General features: G+C 33.4%; 1 protein-coding gene and 1 long non-coding RNA gene across 5 annotated transcripts in view; one reads left to right on the top strand and one right to left on the bottom strand.

Annotated features, from left to right (window-relative positions):
- The first annotated feature begins 4,765 nt into the window (after nt 1-4,765).
- Nucleotides 4,766-18,984, top strand: part of sev (receptor protein-tyrosine kinase sevenless) — a 39,619-nt gene continuing 25,400 nt past the window's right edge. Inside the window, exon 1 of one of the 4 annotated variants that reach the window (XM_087405258.1) lies at nt 4,766-6,688. In XM_087405258.1, the coding sequence (XP_087261384.1) occupies nt 6,542-6,688 (147 nt within the window). In that variant the 5' untranslated portion in view covers nt 4,766-6,541. The remainder of the gene's footprint in view (nt 6,689-18,984) is intronic. The other 3 variants (XM_087405259.1, XM_087405260.1, XM_087405262.1) reach the window with 3 other exon arrangements.
- LOC147909863 (uncharacterized) lies at nt 15,729-18,766 on the bottom strand. The gene is made up of 2 exons (XR_015544777.1): nt 16,935-18,766; nt 15,729-16,433 (listed from the first exon to the last, which is right to left on the bottom strand). It is a non-coding gene; the product is annotated as an uncharacterized LOC147909863 (long non-coding RNA).

Below are 18,984 nucleotides of genomic sequence, written 5' to 3'. Positions count from 1 at the left end.
AGCAATTTTTCATAGATTTTAATTAAAGCTGAGTGTTGTTTTTTTTTTTTTTTTTTTTTTAAGGATCTCCTCTCCAGTGCAAAAGTGTGATAGTGATGATAGTCTCGATAACTCTCGATAACTACGTTCAATCTAAATTAAGATGTCCACCCGCACCCCACATACGTCGTGTGCTCTGGCGCACGAACGGTCCAACGGACATCGCATTTATCATTGGCTCGGGGCGCATTCCTCCTCTCTGATACACTTTATTGGGTCTAATAGAGCCGAATTATGGTGTATCGAGTAAAGCGGGGTTGATCTGGACTAGTGTTGTCTAGACGACTTGCGCTTAAAAGCCGCTCTTTTCATTCAACAATTGCTTTGCATGCAAAACAAAACAGTCACCGCGAATTAACCCGCCAATTGTATAGCCAATTCCTCTCCTCTCCCTTTCCGTTCATAAAGTTAGTATACTAGTAATTTTATCATACTTTGTATCAAAGTGAATTGAAAATAAATTGAATCTTATTTCAAGCGAGATTGCTCTGATTTTATCATATAAATCATAATACGCCGCATATAATATGTGTAATATATAATTTATCACGCGATTATATGTATCTTGAGTAGATAATGATATTTTATTTTATTACATTAGTCTTTCTAAAGAGTTTTCTTGTTTTTTTCATCTATATTACAGTGGATATACAATATAATATATAATATTATAATATATTATTATATAATACAAATAACAAGTGAATTTCTACAAGAACATCTAAAAGAACAAAAGTACCTAAAAATTTAGGTAGATACAAATATAAAAATAATTTTGTTGAACCATCCAAAAATTATATAAAAAATTCAAACATAATGAGCAATGCTGCAAAAAGTCTTTATAAATTCTAAAAGAATAAGAATTGGGAAAATTTGACATTTAACAACCAATTCGAGTATCCTTCATAATTATTTAATTATTTTAATAATTCAACAAAATTACTTTCAGATCTGTATCTAGCTAAATTTTTAAATACTTCATAAAATTGTATATATTCCGCGTAATTTTATTTCTTTTTTTAATGGAAGACATATATTCGTGAAAAGAACGCCGCTAACCGAGAATAGAGAGAACTTTCCATCACATCTACTGGAAGGAATTAACATTGCTCGTTCTTCAGTGCGAGCCATTGTGGAAAGACTGAAAAGGTCGGAATCGGGCGCGAGATCGGGAGCGGAGAATCTGCGAGAATTATCGTTTTGGGGGCGCGACGCGCCCCCAGCGAGCAGATCCAGAGCACAGGCATGCATCGCGTTATGAGACGATAGCACAGATCCGTGGCACGTTCAGTTGGAAACTCAATGGCGGTTACAGGTTACCTAGAACTTCCTGCGGAAATGGCCAATATACACCTCCGACCTCCAACTCGCTCGGCCGATCGCGCGAGCGCGAACTCACTCGAAACTCACGCGGTTGTACGGGTTGTAGTTTGTACCCCATACTCGTGTATATACGATCGCCCTACCTCTCGCTCGACACGCACTTGTTACGGCTCATCATCGTGATCTATGCGCCTACAACAAACGCTATATCCTTAATCCGTTCTAGTTGGCTCGGTCCTACCGCGCGTGCTGGAAGAAAAAGCTAGTTAAATAACTTGGAGAGCTAACTTGGAGATCTCCGTTGCTTTTCATTGAGAAACTTTCCTTCAAACTTTCGATTCAGTTATAAGAGAGAGAATCTTCCAATGTATATATTCGACGTGTGAGCGACGAAATTTGATAATTCAAATAACCATTTATTTGATGTTTCTCAACAGAACTTTCTTTGATAAAAAAATCTCATTAAAGCCTTCAGACGATATGGCCAATAACCCTGGTAGCAAGTTGACGACAAAATGACGTAGCTTGCTACCAGGGATATACGCCGACTTTGCACACATTCGCTAAATATTGGTCTACATTCAATATAGATAATTCATATACGTGTCGCATTCTAAATCTGTTCTGTGAAAATAAATTAATATTTATTATCATAGAACTTTTCTAACGTGAGAGACTTTCTGAGATTACTCAGATTACTGAGAGAGATCTTTTAATTCTGTTAGCATCGCAGTGTAGACAAATAATACATATTTCTGTACGCGATATATGACGTACTTAGACCAAGAATTCGCACATGTTCCGTCTGTGACGAAGTCAAGCAACGGCCAAGACATTAACACATTAAAACATATCTAAGCTGGAGTTTTTTATATGACCGGCTTGCGTTTATACCGCATAGTTTTCCTCATTAGTCGCAATCTGTACATACGAAAATTATAATTATTATCTTACCTTTGCGTCTCTGTATGTTCCGTTCCGTTACATCTAGGATTCGGTATTTCTGAAAATATGATGTTTGTTAAAAATCATCGATTTAAAAAATATATCATTCAATGTGATGGAACTTACGTTCTCGAAAAATGTTCACTAGAATTGTTTCTACAAATAGAAATGGCATTAGCAGAGGCATATTAACTGAAAAAGAGAATATTTCAAGTGATATGAGGGTAAATAAAAAGATCTGGTTAACAAAATTGTAAAATTTCGAAACAGGTCTTTTATTTTCTGTTTCTTCTGCTTTTATATGTATCAAATTCATGCAGAAAAGTCTTTGAACGACGAATACAAGTTAAGAATTGAATCGATCTGATCGTAACTTCTTCGGGTCATCGTGAAGAAAGAAGCGTTACAGCTAACAATGGCACTACAAATGCTGTGACTGGCTCTCGTTGTTCGCTGCAGATTTAATCTGTCAAAATGAATCACCATTTTGATGAGCTCACGGCTAACAAACATGTTCACAAAGAATAACAGTATATAAAGAGCTAAAGGGTTCGCAGAAGCACAAGACTGAACCTAAATTTACCGGCAATTACCGACAATTAATTTTTTTCTCTTTAGGCACTTTTAAATAAGATTAACAAATGTTCCCATTTTCCGGAGATAGTCCCAGGAATTTTTACGTGCTATTGATAGTAATTTAAAGAATGACAAATATTAAAAATGTTTTTAATATTAAATTTTGGTTTACTGGTTTACAGAGATTGAAATAACATATAATATTAATTTTAAGTATGGATTATTTTTAATTAAAAAAAGATATCTAAAATCTGGCCCCGCGTGGATTTAGTAAAAAAAAATATTAGGTGTTGGAATTAATTCGTAGCGTTTTACAAGTGATGGGAAGTACTTTCATTAATGTATTTTTTAATGCTCATGTGAAATAAATAACATTCTTTCATTAAAAAACGCTACGAATTAATTCCAACACCTAATATATACAGAAAGGTCGATTTTGTTAAAGTATTTAAATATTTAGCTAAATATAAATCTGAAAATGATTCGTTGGATCAATAATTATGTAGAACGCTCAAACTTGTTAAAATATCAAAACTTTTTGCAACATTGCTCATCATGTTTGAAATTTCTTTTCATGTACTTTGATGGTCCAACAAAATTGTTTTTTAGATTTGTATTTAACTAAATTTTTGGGATATTTTTTTAAGCAAAATTCTTTCCATAAGGTAAATCTTATGTCAAAAGTGATGAATAAAAATAAAATATTATTTTGTTAATACAAAAATAAAGATTCTTATTATATTCTAGAATTTTTTAAAAATATTTCTTAGTACTGTACTATACGAGAACCGCAAACTTTAATGATTATTTCTCTTCGAAGAGGACAGCTTTGTTTTAACTTGAGATTCCTTTCAGGGTTGAAAGGATATCATTAACAAGTCCTAGGCGGCAAAGGTACACAAATTTGGAGCGATGCATTCTTCTTCGCTTCTTCGAAGGGTCTACACGAAAAAATTTCGTTTGATGTTTGTGTTCAAATGTACTTTGTATCGATGTGAGAACTAACTAAACTAAATTAGAACTAAGTAAAAAATCAAAGTTGCTTAAATTTTCATCGAGTACTTAATGGGAATATCCATAGCGTTAAATGTTATTTTAAAATATTATTGCTCTGCAGTTTGCAACTGAATATTTGAAAAAGCTTTTCTAGAGAAAAATGTACTTTTTTATGATTTTTATAATCATCTAGTTATAAAAGAAACATATTTATTTATCTCAAATCAAAAGAAGAAATAGTTTTTAATATTTGTTAAAAGTTATTTCTGTTATTGGATTAATCATTCATATTCATTTAATTTACATTCACATATTTAAGGATTTGCTGAAATATATGAAATAAAAAAATAAAAAAATAAGTAAAATATGGATTTTAAGATTTAATTTTTGATCTGTACTTGGCAATCTTTTTAAAGCTGATTTAAAGTCACTTTTCATGAAAGTATGAAAATTTTACAGAAGATCCAGGTTTAAATTCCAGTTGAGATAATATTTTGCACAATAAATTATTTACAGTTTTTAATATTCTTACATTAACATTAAATTATTAATATTTTTATGTGATGTCTGTTAGCATCAATATTATTAAATTGTTTATCAATTTAATATGTGATATTACTATTATAGTCATAATTCTGTTCATGATTGCATTTCAAGACTGATGAAAAAGATTTCGACGTGCGAATTGGATATTTGCTGAATTGAATATGTATATAAATTTACACTGAAATATTTAAGCACCAAGATCTGCTTTAATCAAAAATAGGAATACATAATTAAATTTATGCTCTGACTTAATTAAAAATATTTTTATTGGTCCAATTTTATTTTAAAATTCAAAATATAACACTTTCACTCCAAACTTTTACTCCAAAAGAGTGAAATCTTCAAAATCTCACTCCTAAAGAGTGAAAATCTGTCACTCTTCAAGAGTGAAAACATTTTCACTCTTTTTTCAAGACTGGCTTCAATTTTCAGTCTTTTGGAGTGAGATTTAACTCTAAAAGATTTAGAGATTAAGCATCTCGAGATCCCCAAAGATAACTATCGGCGGCTAGCTAGCGGCACGTGCGAATGGATGAATGAAAGTTTACGAGGATAGTAAGAAGAGGTCAATCTGTCAATTGACCAGCCAGTCAGTAGTCGGTACCGCACGAATAGACGGATCTCTTCGGATCGTTCCTCCCTTGAACTGCCGGCACCTACACAGAGATACGCGTTCTGAGCGCGGAGTATACCTTCACCAAGAAGAATTGGCCGCAACCGGAGTGCACGGCAGATAAGGGTGCTCACGGCGTGGTGGGGGATGGTTGACTCTGGAGTGGCTATTCGGAGTCAGTTGCTCTTATGCTCGCCAACCAACGTGACCGCGTTGCGCGCCGCTCGACTCAAACCGCGTGACGCGAACGCAACAGATCGTATCCAGCAACGAACAGCGGATTCCGAAACGTGCAATAAAAAACGATTGTGATAAAATCACGGATTTCGCAAAACGAGACATCTGACGAAGATCTGCGCGAAGTTGATAGTAAAAGTTGTCCTCGAAAAGCAAAGAGAGTGACGGAGAACCCTGAGAGTTCTGCGCGGTATCGTGAAGAATGCAAGGTTTGATTTTGGGTACAGAGAACATTTCGCAGTGCTAAAATCGATCAAAGTGGACTTTGTGCCTGGTATCACGAAGACGCAGCTCTTCGATCGACACAATTTTACTCGAGCGAGAACGTTCGTTGCCCGCCTCTTATCGCTTCGCCGGTCGAACATTGAAAGAAACTGCGGAAGAGGACTGATCATATTAGCGTGCATTACTGCCTTGTGCAACCGGATACACACGCGTCGCCCCGCGTCATCGGTTCCCGTCGAAAGAGAAAAACACCGCGATTATTTGCCTATCAGCAATTCCGTAATTTGATCGTGAGAAGCATCGCGAGGAAAAACCTAAGAGAATAACATCCGAAGATAAATATTTGTGCCTCATGAAACGGGCGCGTAGAAAACGCGATAAAAAAACACCTTTTTCTTCTCACGAAAAGAATTAATACTCTGGAAAGAAAATCTCGTTACATTAATTAGAATTCTGATAGGTTCAAAAGATTAAAAAGATACAAATCCAACATTGATAATTAAATCTGTCCAACATTCTAGTCGAGATAACCCGAAGTTCAATTACAGAACCAGAATTTTGTTTCATATAATCGGAATTTGTACTTTTTGTTGGTACAACCAGAACAATTTTCTTAGTGTGGTGACGTCTGTGTATTCATCAAATAAACGAATTCTATTGTCATTCAAATAATCCATAAGCAACGTCGAGTTATCTGCGATAACTGCGCAACGTGCGCTCCCCGGGACGCCTGGCGTCGCCCCGCCATTTTTCTCCGGATATTTAGCGGAAGTGGCCAATCTGATCGCAACTCCGACGCACTTGCTGATGCGATCGCTCAGCACGTGATCTCCACGGCACGTGACGTAACGACGACAGGCGTCGCGACGCGTCTCGAGCAATCATCGTCGAGGGACCATGTGGAGGCATCGTTTCGATTAACGCATTCAAGAGTCATCAAGAAGATTAAGAGGAGCGATGATTATCGGCAGCTGAACCGCTGATAGAAAATCGAGCGGAAGCTGATCGTGTGCAAGGATTTAAGGGGGGGAGGGGGTTATTATGTTAGCAACAGGATGTTTTCTGCTGAAGGTGCTGGTGCTGGCAGCAACGGTTATCGCGCTCCTGCCAGAGGATCTGGAGGATCGCGTTCCGGTCAGTCTTCAGGAGGAATGCGCTTCGAAATGCCCGGACTTAGATCTCACGCAGGTAAGAAATCTCCCCCTGTGATAAAAAGGGATTGATATTGAAGTAAGTTGATACAGTCAAACTAAACAATCGATACCTTCGTAATCGAAGAATGTTGAAAGCTTTTACGTGTCGAGAGGAAAAATAATGTTTAGGAAGAGCATTATCTCCCCATTAGCATTATTTCCCTTCTGGGAAATATTAGATACCTGTTGATATGCTATCCTTAATTCTGTTGTTTCATTTATTGCTATGTAAAATGTTGAGGAATGTTACAAACAAATTGCGACTTATTTCAATGTGGGATATATCTACCTTTGCTGAGAAACGAGACGATACTTTTTTGTGCAAGTAAAATGAGAACTGATAATAAGTATTTTGGAAATGAGGTGATAGTTTATTTATTCGACTCCAGTGTACATCGAAAATAATGGATAGCCTATAATTTGTAAAATTGTACAGTTACGAGCTGATTACGATGTTTTTGATGTACGGAATTTTTCGTTGCGTTCATCAATGTTGTTTACGAATACCTTTAATCACATCGTACTGTCTTATTGTAAAAACGCGCGTTAGATTTCTTGAGACATAATTTTGTTAATTCGGACAGATACAATATTAATAATAATGCAACATTATAAGTACAAGACGTGCTAAATATAACTGACTAATTATATTACTTAAAAAAATATTTTAAATATTATACATATATATGCTTATATTTTTATTTATTAATATAATTTTTTACTGATAAATTAATATAATTTATTTATTTATCATAAATAATATATAATAATAAATAAACAATTAATTTCTAATTCATATAGAAATATTATAAAAAAATTTAATCTTATTAATTCTGCAAGTTAAGTAAAATGATTTCAAACTCTTCCGTTTATATTCTTTGAAAAACACAGAATTAATTTTTTTTTTAACAAAAATATAAATTTCATTGCTATTATCATAAATAAGCTGTTAATTTTGTAAATATTTTCTCGATAAACGTATAACGACGATTTGCGTATTCAAACTTTCGCGTCGAATGCGGGTATTGTCGTTGACGTGACGTGTTAATTAATGAGGAATATTTAAAGATCATAGTGTTGTTCGCGATTCTTGAAATCTATGTCGATGAGTTGATTTGTCGTTTCGGCGACCTAGTTACATTCTTTGGCGATGCAATGCACGTAAACGTATCCTTGTAGTCATGACTCAGTTTTTCCCTTCGAATTGTCAATTTGTCAGAAACGCAAGAAAATCATGTACTTACTTCGAATAGACGTGCTTAGGTTTGATAGGAATTCAATTTCCATTCGTTCAAATACCAGGAGTATCGCAATGCTGTCCGCCATTTTTAGCAAAAGCGTAGATACTTTGCGGCATTGACAACCGATTGCGATAATCAAATAGAAATATTAACAAAACAACAAATATATTAATACAAATAATATGCACATAAAAATACATAAGATCAAATTTATTTTAAAATTAATTTTTTAGCCACGCTGTTAAAAATTAAAGAATTAGATTTAAACCGATTCCTTAAAATAACATTTTGTTATTTTTGATTTCTAAATGAATTAAAAAGTATTATTTTAATACAAAATGTATGTAATTTAAAAAACCACATCTAATTAATCCATTTCTGTAGTTGAATTACTTAATTTCAAACAGCGTTCTTATTAATGCGCATGTGCACTTAGTAAATAAACTAAATGTCAGCCAAATTAATTCTTGAGTTAAATTGTTTAAATCCATTAAGGATATATTGAGTAAGAACAGTGGCAATTTAAAGGGTTAAAAATAATTCAAAGAAAAGGTATAAAACGTTATGATTTAACAATGTAGCGTTTCTACTTTCTGCACTCTTTCGGACATTGATATTTATTATTGAAAATGAAATAATGATGCCAAAAGGTGTTCAGGATGAAAAGAGTAGTATCGATGCATTTTGATAGCGCAAGCATCCCCAGCTGCGAACGCCGAGCGTCGGCGGCACGAAAATGGCTGTGCGCGAGCGGCGAAGGACGTATCAATTTAAGTCCACTCTCCAGCTCGACTGTACCATTCATTAATTAACTTAACTACACGACGGCGCATCATGGCAGCCCATAAGCATAGCGTCGAGGATGAAAGACGAGCACGTAACGGATACAGGGCCATCTAATCCCTTTCTTACGGAGAAGGACGAAAACGTCGTTCTTTTGCGCGCCGCCTTCGCCGACTCAGATTATTGTTCATTACATGAATTATGACTGATCGCATGTCGTATCGCACACCATAATATATATTCTATTAGATCTGAATTTTTGAAGTTTATAATATAATATATTTTATTTTTCTGTGTGATCGGAATTTTTAGAATTTATATTTCATTATTTTTTCCAACAAATATAATCTTATTAATTTATATAGTATATGTTATGAAAACGTCAATAAAAAGCACGAATAAAATTTTTAAAACTTTTTGTATGCACACTTCGTACATTTTTTTGTATTGTCTTTAGTTTCTGGGATTGAAAATGTCGAAAAAAACTTTATTTCTATAAAATAAAAATTGTACACGCTTAAATTTCGCAAAGATATATATTTATAGCACAATCAGCGTTACTTTTACTTTTTTATTTTCAAGCAGCAAAATAAACTGATCCATTGCGACAGCGTGCGAAAGACCTCGGCATGAAAAAGGTTTTAATCAATGCGTTTGACAATTGACGAGAACGGAATTGGTACCAATTATCAATTTAACTCTCCTCAAAAAGTGCACCGCCGACGTGCCTTCTGGTATCAGATCATTGCTCAAGTTTGTGTGCAATCTGGATGTTTCTTCTCATTTAGGTATCATCCTCACAAATCAATATAATATCAAATAAGATAATAATTTTTTAAATGATCAATTATTATTAGGGAAAGGGGTATAAAAACCGTTATAAATTTCAATTTAAGAAATTAATTCTTATTAATAATTTAATTCCTGTCACATACACACACACACACACACACACACACACACACACACATCGTGCTTTGTAGTGTGACATCGATTATCGTAACTATGTCTATAGATAGCTTATTCATAGTAAATAGTCCCCTAAATAAATTTTGATTATCACAATCAGATCGCATATAACTATATTGATATAGTCGACATATCAAAGTAAATAAGTCATGTCAATCATGCACCTATCACACAAAGATAATTACGATATTATTCATAATTAAATATTTCTGATTGTGTAAACCATATCTTTCTTTTCATTAATTTTTAATTATTTTAGTCATTAAATTTACTGCAATTTTATATATTACAATACTCTATTTCTCGCAATGAATAGATGCCGCGCACAGACTGGTGATGAATTAATTTTTACTAATTAGCTTATGACAGTTGTGCGATATTGTAAGTCATCGAACTCTCGCAACCCTTCCTTGCCCGCGCGTTAACGAATCAATTATCCCGCCGCCGCCATAGATAAAGGGAGAAGCGTGGTCTAGAAAAAAAAATCACTTTCTTCGATCTCTTATCTATAATGTATAACTCATTCTCTCTTACTAATCGTCTCTCCCGATCCTTTATTTTTAAATGATCAAAAGAAAATGATTAAAAGAAAGAGAGCATAATCGCATAATAACAATTTTAATCGAATACTTCTTTCTACAGGTAAAACGATGGTTGTAATAATTTATAGATTCTAATCATGATTCTTATAATTCTCATTAATAAAAGATAATTAGTGCGCAGTTTGCATGAATAGAGAAATTATATAATTAAAAGCAACAATATTATTAGACACCAAGATCAACCTTTATCGAATATGGCTCTTTGAACTTATTGCATTAAATTTTAAATTTGAAAGATCAATTTTAAAAGGTATGTAAACCGGAACAAATTTACTCCTTTAAAAAAATCAACTTAAAATAAATTTTGTATGCAATTTAAGTTATCAAACGTTTAACCTCTGTGATAAATATGGATAAATATAGCTTTTAATTATACAATATGCTATATACCTTATTGCTTATATTGATTATGTTACTATTACAAAATCTTTAATTTCATCGATGTGTTTTTGTACAAGAAATTTTGAGATTATAGGGAAAACTTTTCTTGTTTAAGAAGAGAATTTTATTTAGAAAGTAAGTTTACATGCGATTTATGTCGAAAAATATTGTTAATCTAAAATATTTAGCAGTCTCATCTAGACTAAAAATGGTACAAAAAATGGTGCCCTCGTATTATTTACTAAACACGCAAGGATAGTAAAGTTATCTCTCAGGGTGATGCTTAGAAGATAACCTTAAGCTTGCATAACATATCCAAAGAACATCTTCATTTCTTGATCGTCGACCCTGACGTTCTAATCTTGAATCAGTACTATAATTCTTAATACTTAATGTAATAAATAATTTCTCGATATTGCTCAAGATATATGATTTTTCTAATACATCGGCTTTAAATATGTTATAATATCAATACAGGTAACTGATCAAAAGAAAAGTTATATCAACAAAAATTGCCATACGCCATGAAAAAGATTTTAAATTATGTAATATTAATATTTAAAATATTATAATAATATTTAAAATTAATTAATTATCAATAGTGATTTTATAGAACTGTAATTATAAAATTATATATTTAAATATTAAATACACGATTTGATTAAAGAGGATTATATAAAAAATTAAAATATACATTATAAAAAAACATTTTTAGAAAAATGATTATAGTCGAATATTTAAAAAATATTATAATGCCAAGAACAATTTAAATTAATACTATAATTAATTATTAATACCCAAAAAATCGTCTAAATAATAATATGATGTATTTATTTTTTTTAATTATTGCGTATTTATATATTTACATACTTATTTACACTTATTACGTATACTTATTTACACACTAATTGCGTACATTAGATCAACATACATTATAACAGCATTCTTGTAAGAAACAATTTTATCACATAGTTATGTGTAAATATCGGATTTTTATGCAATTTCATATTTTTTTAGAAAGCAGATTGGAAAATAACATAAAAATAGAAATTTGTCTTGTTATAAAAACATTCTAAAAATGCATATTATGCATATTTATGCATATTTGCATATTTGTATAAATTTGCATATTTTGCGTATCTGTAAAAAATATCTGCAATGTCTATAAAAATCCGATGTCTATTTATGTATTTCTTGAAATAATAAAGTAACAACAAAAATCACGTTCGTATCATAAAATAATCAAAATAATACAAATACTTACGGACAAGTGACAAAAAGAGATAATGATGTTACACTGATATTTTCCTTTTCAATGTTTTAACGTCACCACGTAATGTAAATTGTACTATCAGATGCTCAAGATGATTCCTAAAATTAAAAACATTTTTTAGTATTGCTTATCACGTTTGAATTTTCTACATAATTATTTTAATCATCTAATAAAAGTATTTTCACACACACACACACACACACACACACACACACACACACACACACACACACACACACAGATCTGTATGTAGTTAAATTTTTATTATAAATATTTCAGCAAAATCTTTTCAAATACAACTGATGGTATTTTAAACAAAAGTGTGCAAAAAATTTATGTAATCAAACAAGATGAAAACACTTCGAGCATAAATCGAAAAGGTAGTTCAATAAATAAAGATTTTTTAAATTGGATAATTTAAATTTTGGAAGAATATTTATTTAAAAAATGATATTTTGGCGTGAAATAAGTAACGCGAATCCTATCGTTCAAGGTACATGTCGAACGGGATTCCCCGGATTCTCGCGCGACGAGTCTGATGTTACGTCGAATATGCAGGATCGTCCGGCATGCAACATTATATGTGTAGCCATATACAATGAACTTCCTGTCAGCCACATCCTCTCACCTACAACGGCGGGAGTTCGCTTCGCGGCGCATCGGTAATTGTGCAAATTTCACCTTTAATCATGACGCAAATCTGGAGCGAGTGACGCGCTTCATCGTTCACATTATCATTTTAATGCGAGAAATACGAGCGAAATCGACTTACATTTCTTATAAAGAGATTTTTGCATAAACAATTTCTCATTTGACGAGATAAGACGAGATGAGAGTCCGTATTTTCTCGCGTTGGGGAAAAAGTGTGCGAATAATAGGACTTTTGTTAAATATCGAGGAGGACGAGTGTCGGTACAATGGGATTCCTTCTCAATTTTGTTAATTAGCTCTAAGAGCAAAAGTTAAGTTAAAAACATCAGCTGCCACTCATTACCCGCTCGAAACCATCCCGCGGTTGGTTACTTTTAACGTATATATGTCAACGCGTACGTACGCGTTTTAATTGGGATGACGTCAGTTGAGAGCGGTTGACACCGCGTTTCCCAGGATTTGTTTGCGTTAAAAACATAACGATAATCCAGAAGAATAAGCAAAGTGTATAATTCTAGCTTGGACTACGAAGAAAGCAATAAAAATATATTTCTTTATAAAAAAAAGGTTGAATTTTTTGAATTATAAATTAATCGCTTACTGATAGAACGAAAACTGATTTTAACAAAATTTTCATTTTTTATTTTCTCAGACAGAAATCTTTGATCTATCGGCGACGGGACGTAATGGATCGTCAATTTAGTTTTTATGAGGGTTTTTTTCCTCCGTGGTAACTCCACGAAAACGTACCGAACTTAGTGAAATGGATGTGGGTAGACCCGTATGGAACTGCAAGTTGGATGCATTAGAGCAAATACCGAGGAAGATTAATCGCGTGTGATGACGAAAGGGCGACACTTCTTTTCTCAGAAATCCAGACTGCGGGAGGGTGCGTCTTAATATTTTATTTATTTTGTAATCAACACTTACTATTGGGGGAGGGGGGGGGGGGATAAAAATTCGTTCGTGCCGAGCACGAACGCGATCGAAAACGCATTTGGATGGCATCGCAGCATCTCTCGCAATCGCCTTAGGATTAGCTGCAATGCACTTAAGGTCAACGATAACCCAGATTCTCATCTCGTACAGCTAAACGGGGTCGGCCCGTCGCAGCAACGTCATCGTCAATTTTTATTACGCTCCATTCAATTCGCGCCGCATCAACATCGCAGATTTCATTCATGGGAAACGATCACTGGTATGGTTTTTGTCAGATCGCATTAGTCACGCCAGGATGTACATAAACACCTAATCGCTTCAATAATTCAAATTGTCGGAGCTTTTGGGGAGAGGGTTTCCATTTAAATTATATATTTGTACTATACTGAGAGAAAAGTGTAATGAATTTGAATAAATAATTGTTTGATTAGTATCTACTATAATAATATAAATATTTTTTATGGAAAATAAATGTAAAAATATAATAGTTAAATCAATTTATGGTTTTTTTGTACCAAATAAATATATGTTTACATTTAGTGAATGTTTAACTAGTACTATTCAAACAAATATTTATTAAAATTTAGTACACTTTTCTCTCAGTACGAAACTTAACTCTTTATAATATTATATGATAGTAATTAAATCATATTAAAGTAAAGTGAATTTTGCAAGGAAAGAACGATTTTGCTGAAGTATTTAAAAATTTAGCTAGATACAGATCTGAAAATAATTTTGTTGAATCGTCAAAATAATTATGTAAAAACATGAACAATGCTGCAAAAAATTTGGACATTTTAGCAAGCAGCTTGAGTGTTCGTAATTATTTCTAGTCCAATACTATTATTTTCTAATGTATATTTAATTAAATTTTTAGAAATTTTAACAAAGCCGTTTTTTCTATGTAAGATGATATTTTTCGCGTTAAGTTTTTTTAGTGTTTAAAGATGATTAATTTAGCAGCGTTAAGTTTGAGCATCATTTGAATTAGTAATATTGTTATTCCAATTTCGCGACAATATCTAATTCTATCTAATCTATTCTAATCAGCGTGCAGTTTGCAGAACTAGAAAATATAGAAATATTATTAAACACTAAGGCACCAGCTCTAATTTTAATCTCTAGCTTAATTTAAAGGCTTTTCTATTTATGATCTTCTTCGTATTATAATCTTCTATTTGGCGATATTTCAAAAATCGAAACTAATCTTGATTCTACAACTTCTATGTTATATTTATGTATATAAAGATAAGTCATCGATTTATTTAACGATTTCTGTTATATTGTGCTTATTAAATTATTGTATGATTTATAAATATATGTATATATATATATATATTTATATATACATATAAATAATTATTTCGAGTTCTATGACGTGCAACTTAGACAATGTAATTATTGTAAATACACGTCAGATATAATTAAAATGCGCGTGTGATGATTACGAAATCGAAGCTGGAAGAACTTCCTGGTCGTCACATTAATAATTGCAGCTTCAACTGCAATGTCTATCCTTTCAATTCCCGACGTAATATGAGAATAATTGACTTAGTTCGTAGAAGAAAACATTTGCGTGCATTCGAATGACACCGGCGGCGCCTTTTTAACTAACATGTAAAGAAAATACGAAAAATCTCAGAAAATATGATAATAGAGACATTCCAAGATACCATCTATTCTAATATATATATTATATAATTTTTTTCAAATTTATTCTATTTTTTTCCTTTATTTGCCTTAAACAATAAAAAGTAAAGAATATTGAATATTTTAAAATTTCTCGCAAATGATATTTTGTGACGACAGGCGGTGTCTCACATTTGTTTTTTATTTTGGGATCATGATTCTCAAGAATTGACATGTTCATCGTCCCTTTCGCAACACTCGCCCTTTCGGCGAGTTGATCGTCGAAGGCATTGCTCCATCTTAGGCCGCTGTTCCAACCGAGTGGACACTGGCCGGTGTACATCCAACACCGTGCGACCGTGCACGTTGGTGACCGCAGGAAAAAACTCGACACCTTTTACCTTAAACTTGAAACAGCGTGCGTGCAAAATAACATGTCCATGTCATATTATTTCGTCTCGACAGGTATCAAGTGCCGTCGCTCCTTCCAATCTTATTGTAATAACTATACTTTTAGGGATGTTTGGTCGATCCTTAGCAACCGTCTTAACTTCATTGTTACTTAGCTTATTTTTTACAGTCTTTTATTATTCCTTCAAAAACATTTTTTATTCAGCTTCTTTAATTTTTGGAAATAAAGATGAAAATAAAGATGAAAGATAATTAAGAAAGAAATATTTGTCAGTTATATTCATTAGACTCTTGTTAAAAGTTAGTTAAATAATGAAAGAAATTCAGATGGAATGGTTTTGTTGAAGTATCTAAAAATTTAATTAGACATCTGAAAATAATTTTTAAAATTACTAAAGTAATTATGATTGCTAGAATGTCAAAATTTTTTACAGCATTACTCATTACGCTTTTTTGTATAATTATTAATGATTCAAAATTATTTTCAAATCCATGTCTGGTTAAATTTTTAGAAATCGCAGCAAAATCTTTTTGAAGAAAAGAAGATAGATATTCATATTCACAGTATGAATGTAAATGAGGATTATGCACAATGATTGACACGAAGAGGGAGAATTTCTCAAGAATGTTTGCGATGGAATCCTAACGCCATTTAACCGAATGGTGAACGAGCCCTTCCGTTTGCAATACTAGAGCTTTCCGTGTTCGACACCCGCTATTATTTCCGTCTTCGAGATTATGTCGGGTCGATGGCGGGAAGACGCAACAGTTGGTCGGCGTCGTCGAGCGTGACGGAGACGTTGGACACGACGCGACGAAAGGACGTGCAGAAGGACGGGCAGCTATGCATTAGTTGATTACCTTAGATCAGATAAAGCCATTCTTTTAGCAGGTGATTTCTCCGTCCTTTCCTTTTGTTTCTCTAACAATAAGACGAACTCTTCGTCTTGGAACTCGCAATAAGAGTGGAAGCACTCGCGAAAAAGAAGTCGAGTTAACGAAGAGTCGTTCATTCGGAATTAATTGAAGAAGAAGAAAATTAATCGTTCAAAGAAGCCGAATCATTCTGCCAAATTACTCTTGAGATTGAAAAGAGGAATATTTCCTAGGAATTGTTTATCAAGAAAAACGATTTGTCTTATTAATTATTTCCTAGAAGGAAACGCATAGCGCTTCCTTCTAGCTTGATGAAAAAATAAAAAATTAAAAGAAATCGATGATTTGCATCGTGTCCAATACGTTACATAATAACGCGTATAAAGTACATTATAAAAGCAAAATATAATTAAAAATATTAAAATTAATTGAATAAATCGAAGTTAAAAGGAAATTAACGAGAAATCTTCTGCAAATTTTGCTCACCTCTTCAAATAGTCGATACTTTATTCTCTTTATTCATCTCTGTTTTCTTCGAGGAAGTTCGAAATAACTTACGACGATGTAAACAAGAATTAACATAGGATTATTACGTGAATTAAATTGATACGAGTTTGGCGTGATATTCTTAATATATCGGTTCGTGTTGTGGAAAACAAAATACACCTTTGGCGATATCTTGAAGTATTTCATGTATTTTATAAATAATATACGTTAAAGTACAGCGACAAATACGGCCGAGAAATCTCTCGATGACGCGCGAAGCCGGATTGATTAATCGAGCAAAGTTAAACAACGGCTCACGCTGCCGGGAAGATATTTCCACGAGACGAAAGCCGCGCGAGTAAAATAAAAAAAAAAAAGAAAAATCGTCGTAAAATTGATACATCCACGAGAGAGAGAGAGAGAGAGACGAGATAGTACGCGAAAACATTATCTCCCTCTCACGATTAACCCTTATCGGTGAACTCGCCGTTTGCTCGCTGGCGATTTGTACGCGTGAGGAAAACACGAGCGTATCTCGACGTCGCGCACGAAATTCTCTCGATTATTGTCGCTTCTGCGGAAATTTTAGTTCGCGACAATTTACGTGCGCATTATCCAATTACGAAAATTAGAAGTTAAACGTAGCACCGCAAAACACGCCGCATGGCTATTTGCAGGAGCTTCTGCGAAAAATGGACAAGACGTCTAATTTTAACATGAAGCTATAATGTTTAATTTACAATACGTTCCGTTTATGTAACGGTACCCTACTTGACCAACTTACTTAATCACGTAAATGAATGTTTACAGCTGTCGACCGCATAAAAAGAAATTACTGCGTGCGAATTTAATTTAGCATACGATTATTCTAGAATTTAATATTTGAAACAAATAAGCAAGAAAGGCCACATTCGATCAAATCGAAATAATATTTTTAATAAACTTAATAATATTTTTGCACGAATCTCACAACTTCCAGTTCAAGTAAATTGCGCGCCGATTACTTGTTGATCTTGAAATATAATTCTAAATTAAAGCTGACAAACAATTTAATAATATCGATATTTACATATACACCTTCAAAATGTAAAGAATTATTATAGAGACATTCCTTAAAGACCTGCTTTGCTTTCTTTTTCAAACATTACAGTAATAAAAATCATGGAGATAGATACTTTGGAAATATAATAAGAATATGACTAGACCTCATGCAAATTTCAAAAATCCTTCAACTGGTTAACGTCGACCTTTCTCACAGCAAATACAAATTTGCATTCCGCAGGTGGGGTTTATTCCATAATTAAATACATTATGATAATTAGATGACGGTCAAACAAATCGAACGTCCAAAATTCCCATGGTGGTAACCAGCAACTACGGTTCACTTCGCACCCTTCTCTATTTGCGTTCAGCTCTCCCTTCGCCGATCTCGACACGACCGGCCTTTTCCAATTACTCTCAGTTCCATCGACTGCCGGACGTGCACCTGTGTCCCGGAAATGCGTAACGTACTACAGGTGCAGCCGCTGTAACGAGCTCGCGTTATCTGTGGCGTTGGTGAGCGAGAGGAGATGGCTCCGAGCACCTTGGGGACGATTATATTCGGCGATTCATTTCAGCGTGTCGCGTCAAATACACGCACTGGGGGTGTCAATTGAACCGGATGGAACAGTTTAACATCTTTTAAAGACGGCAAGCGATTCAATTTATTTTCCGCCGCCCCTGCGCGTAACATAATCGCGCTCACGTCATTATGTTCAACATCTCTTTTTTTTTTGCGTTCACTCGACGGTCCCCCTGTATTCGCCATAATCGCGTATCACAACGATCGATGTAGGTATCAACGTGATAGCTTAAAAATCAACGATCTAACGTGTAGAAGCGATTTTTTTTATCTGTATAATATAAATAAATAAGAAGCGCGCTCCAAATACAGTCAAGACTAGATCTTCTTACTTGATAATAGTTCCATATAAATTACTAATACAGTTTAACTTATTATTAATTTTTATTTTATTCTGGGATTAAGATAAGTTTCGTTAAGTGAGGC

Source organism: Acromyrmex echinatior, chromosome 4 (assembly GCF_024713525.1).
Source record: "Acromyrmex echinatior isolate Ae372 chromosome 4, ASM2471352v2, whole genome shotgun sequence".
NCBI classification, from domain to species: Eukaryota; Metazoa; Arthropoda; class Insecta; order Hymenoptera; family Formicidae; genus Acromyrmex; species Acromyrmex echinatior.
This window is presented reverse-complemented; position numbering and strand designations above follow the sequence as displayed.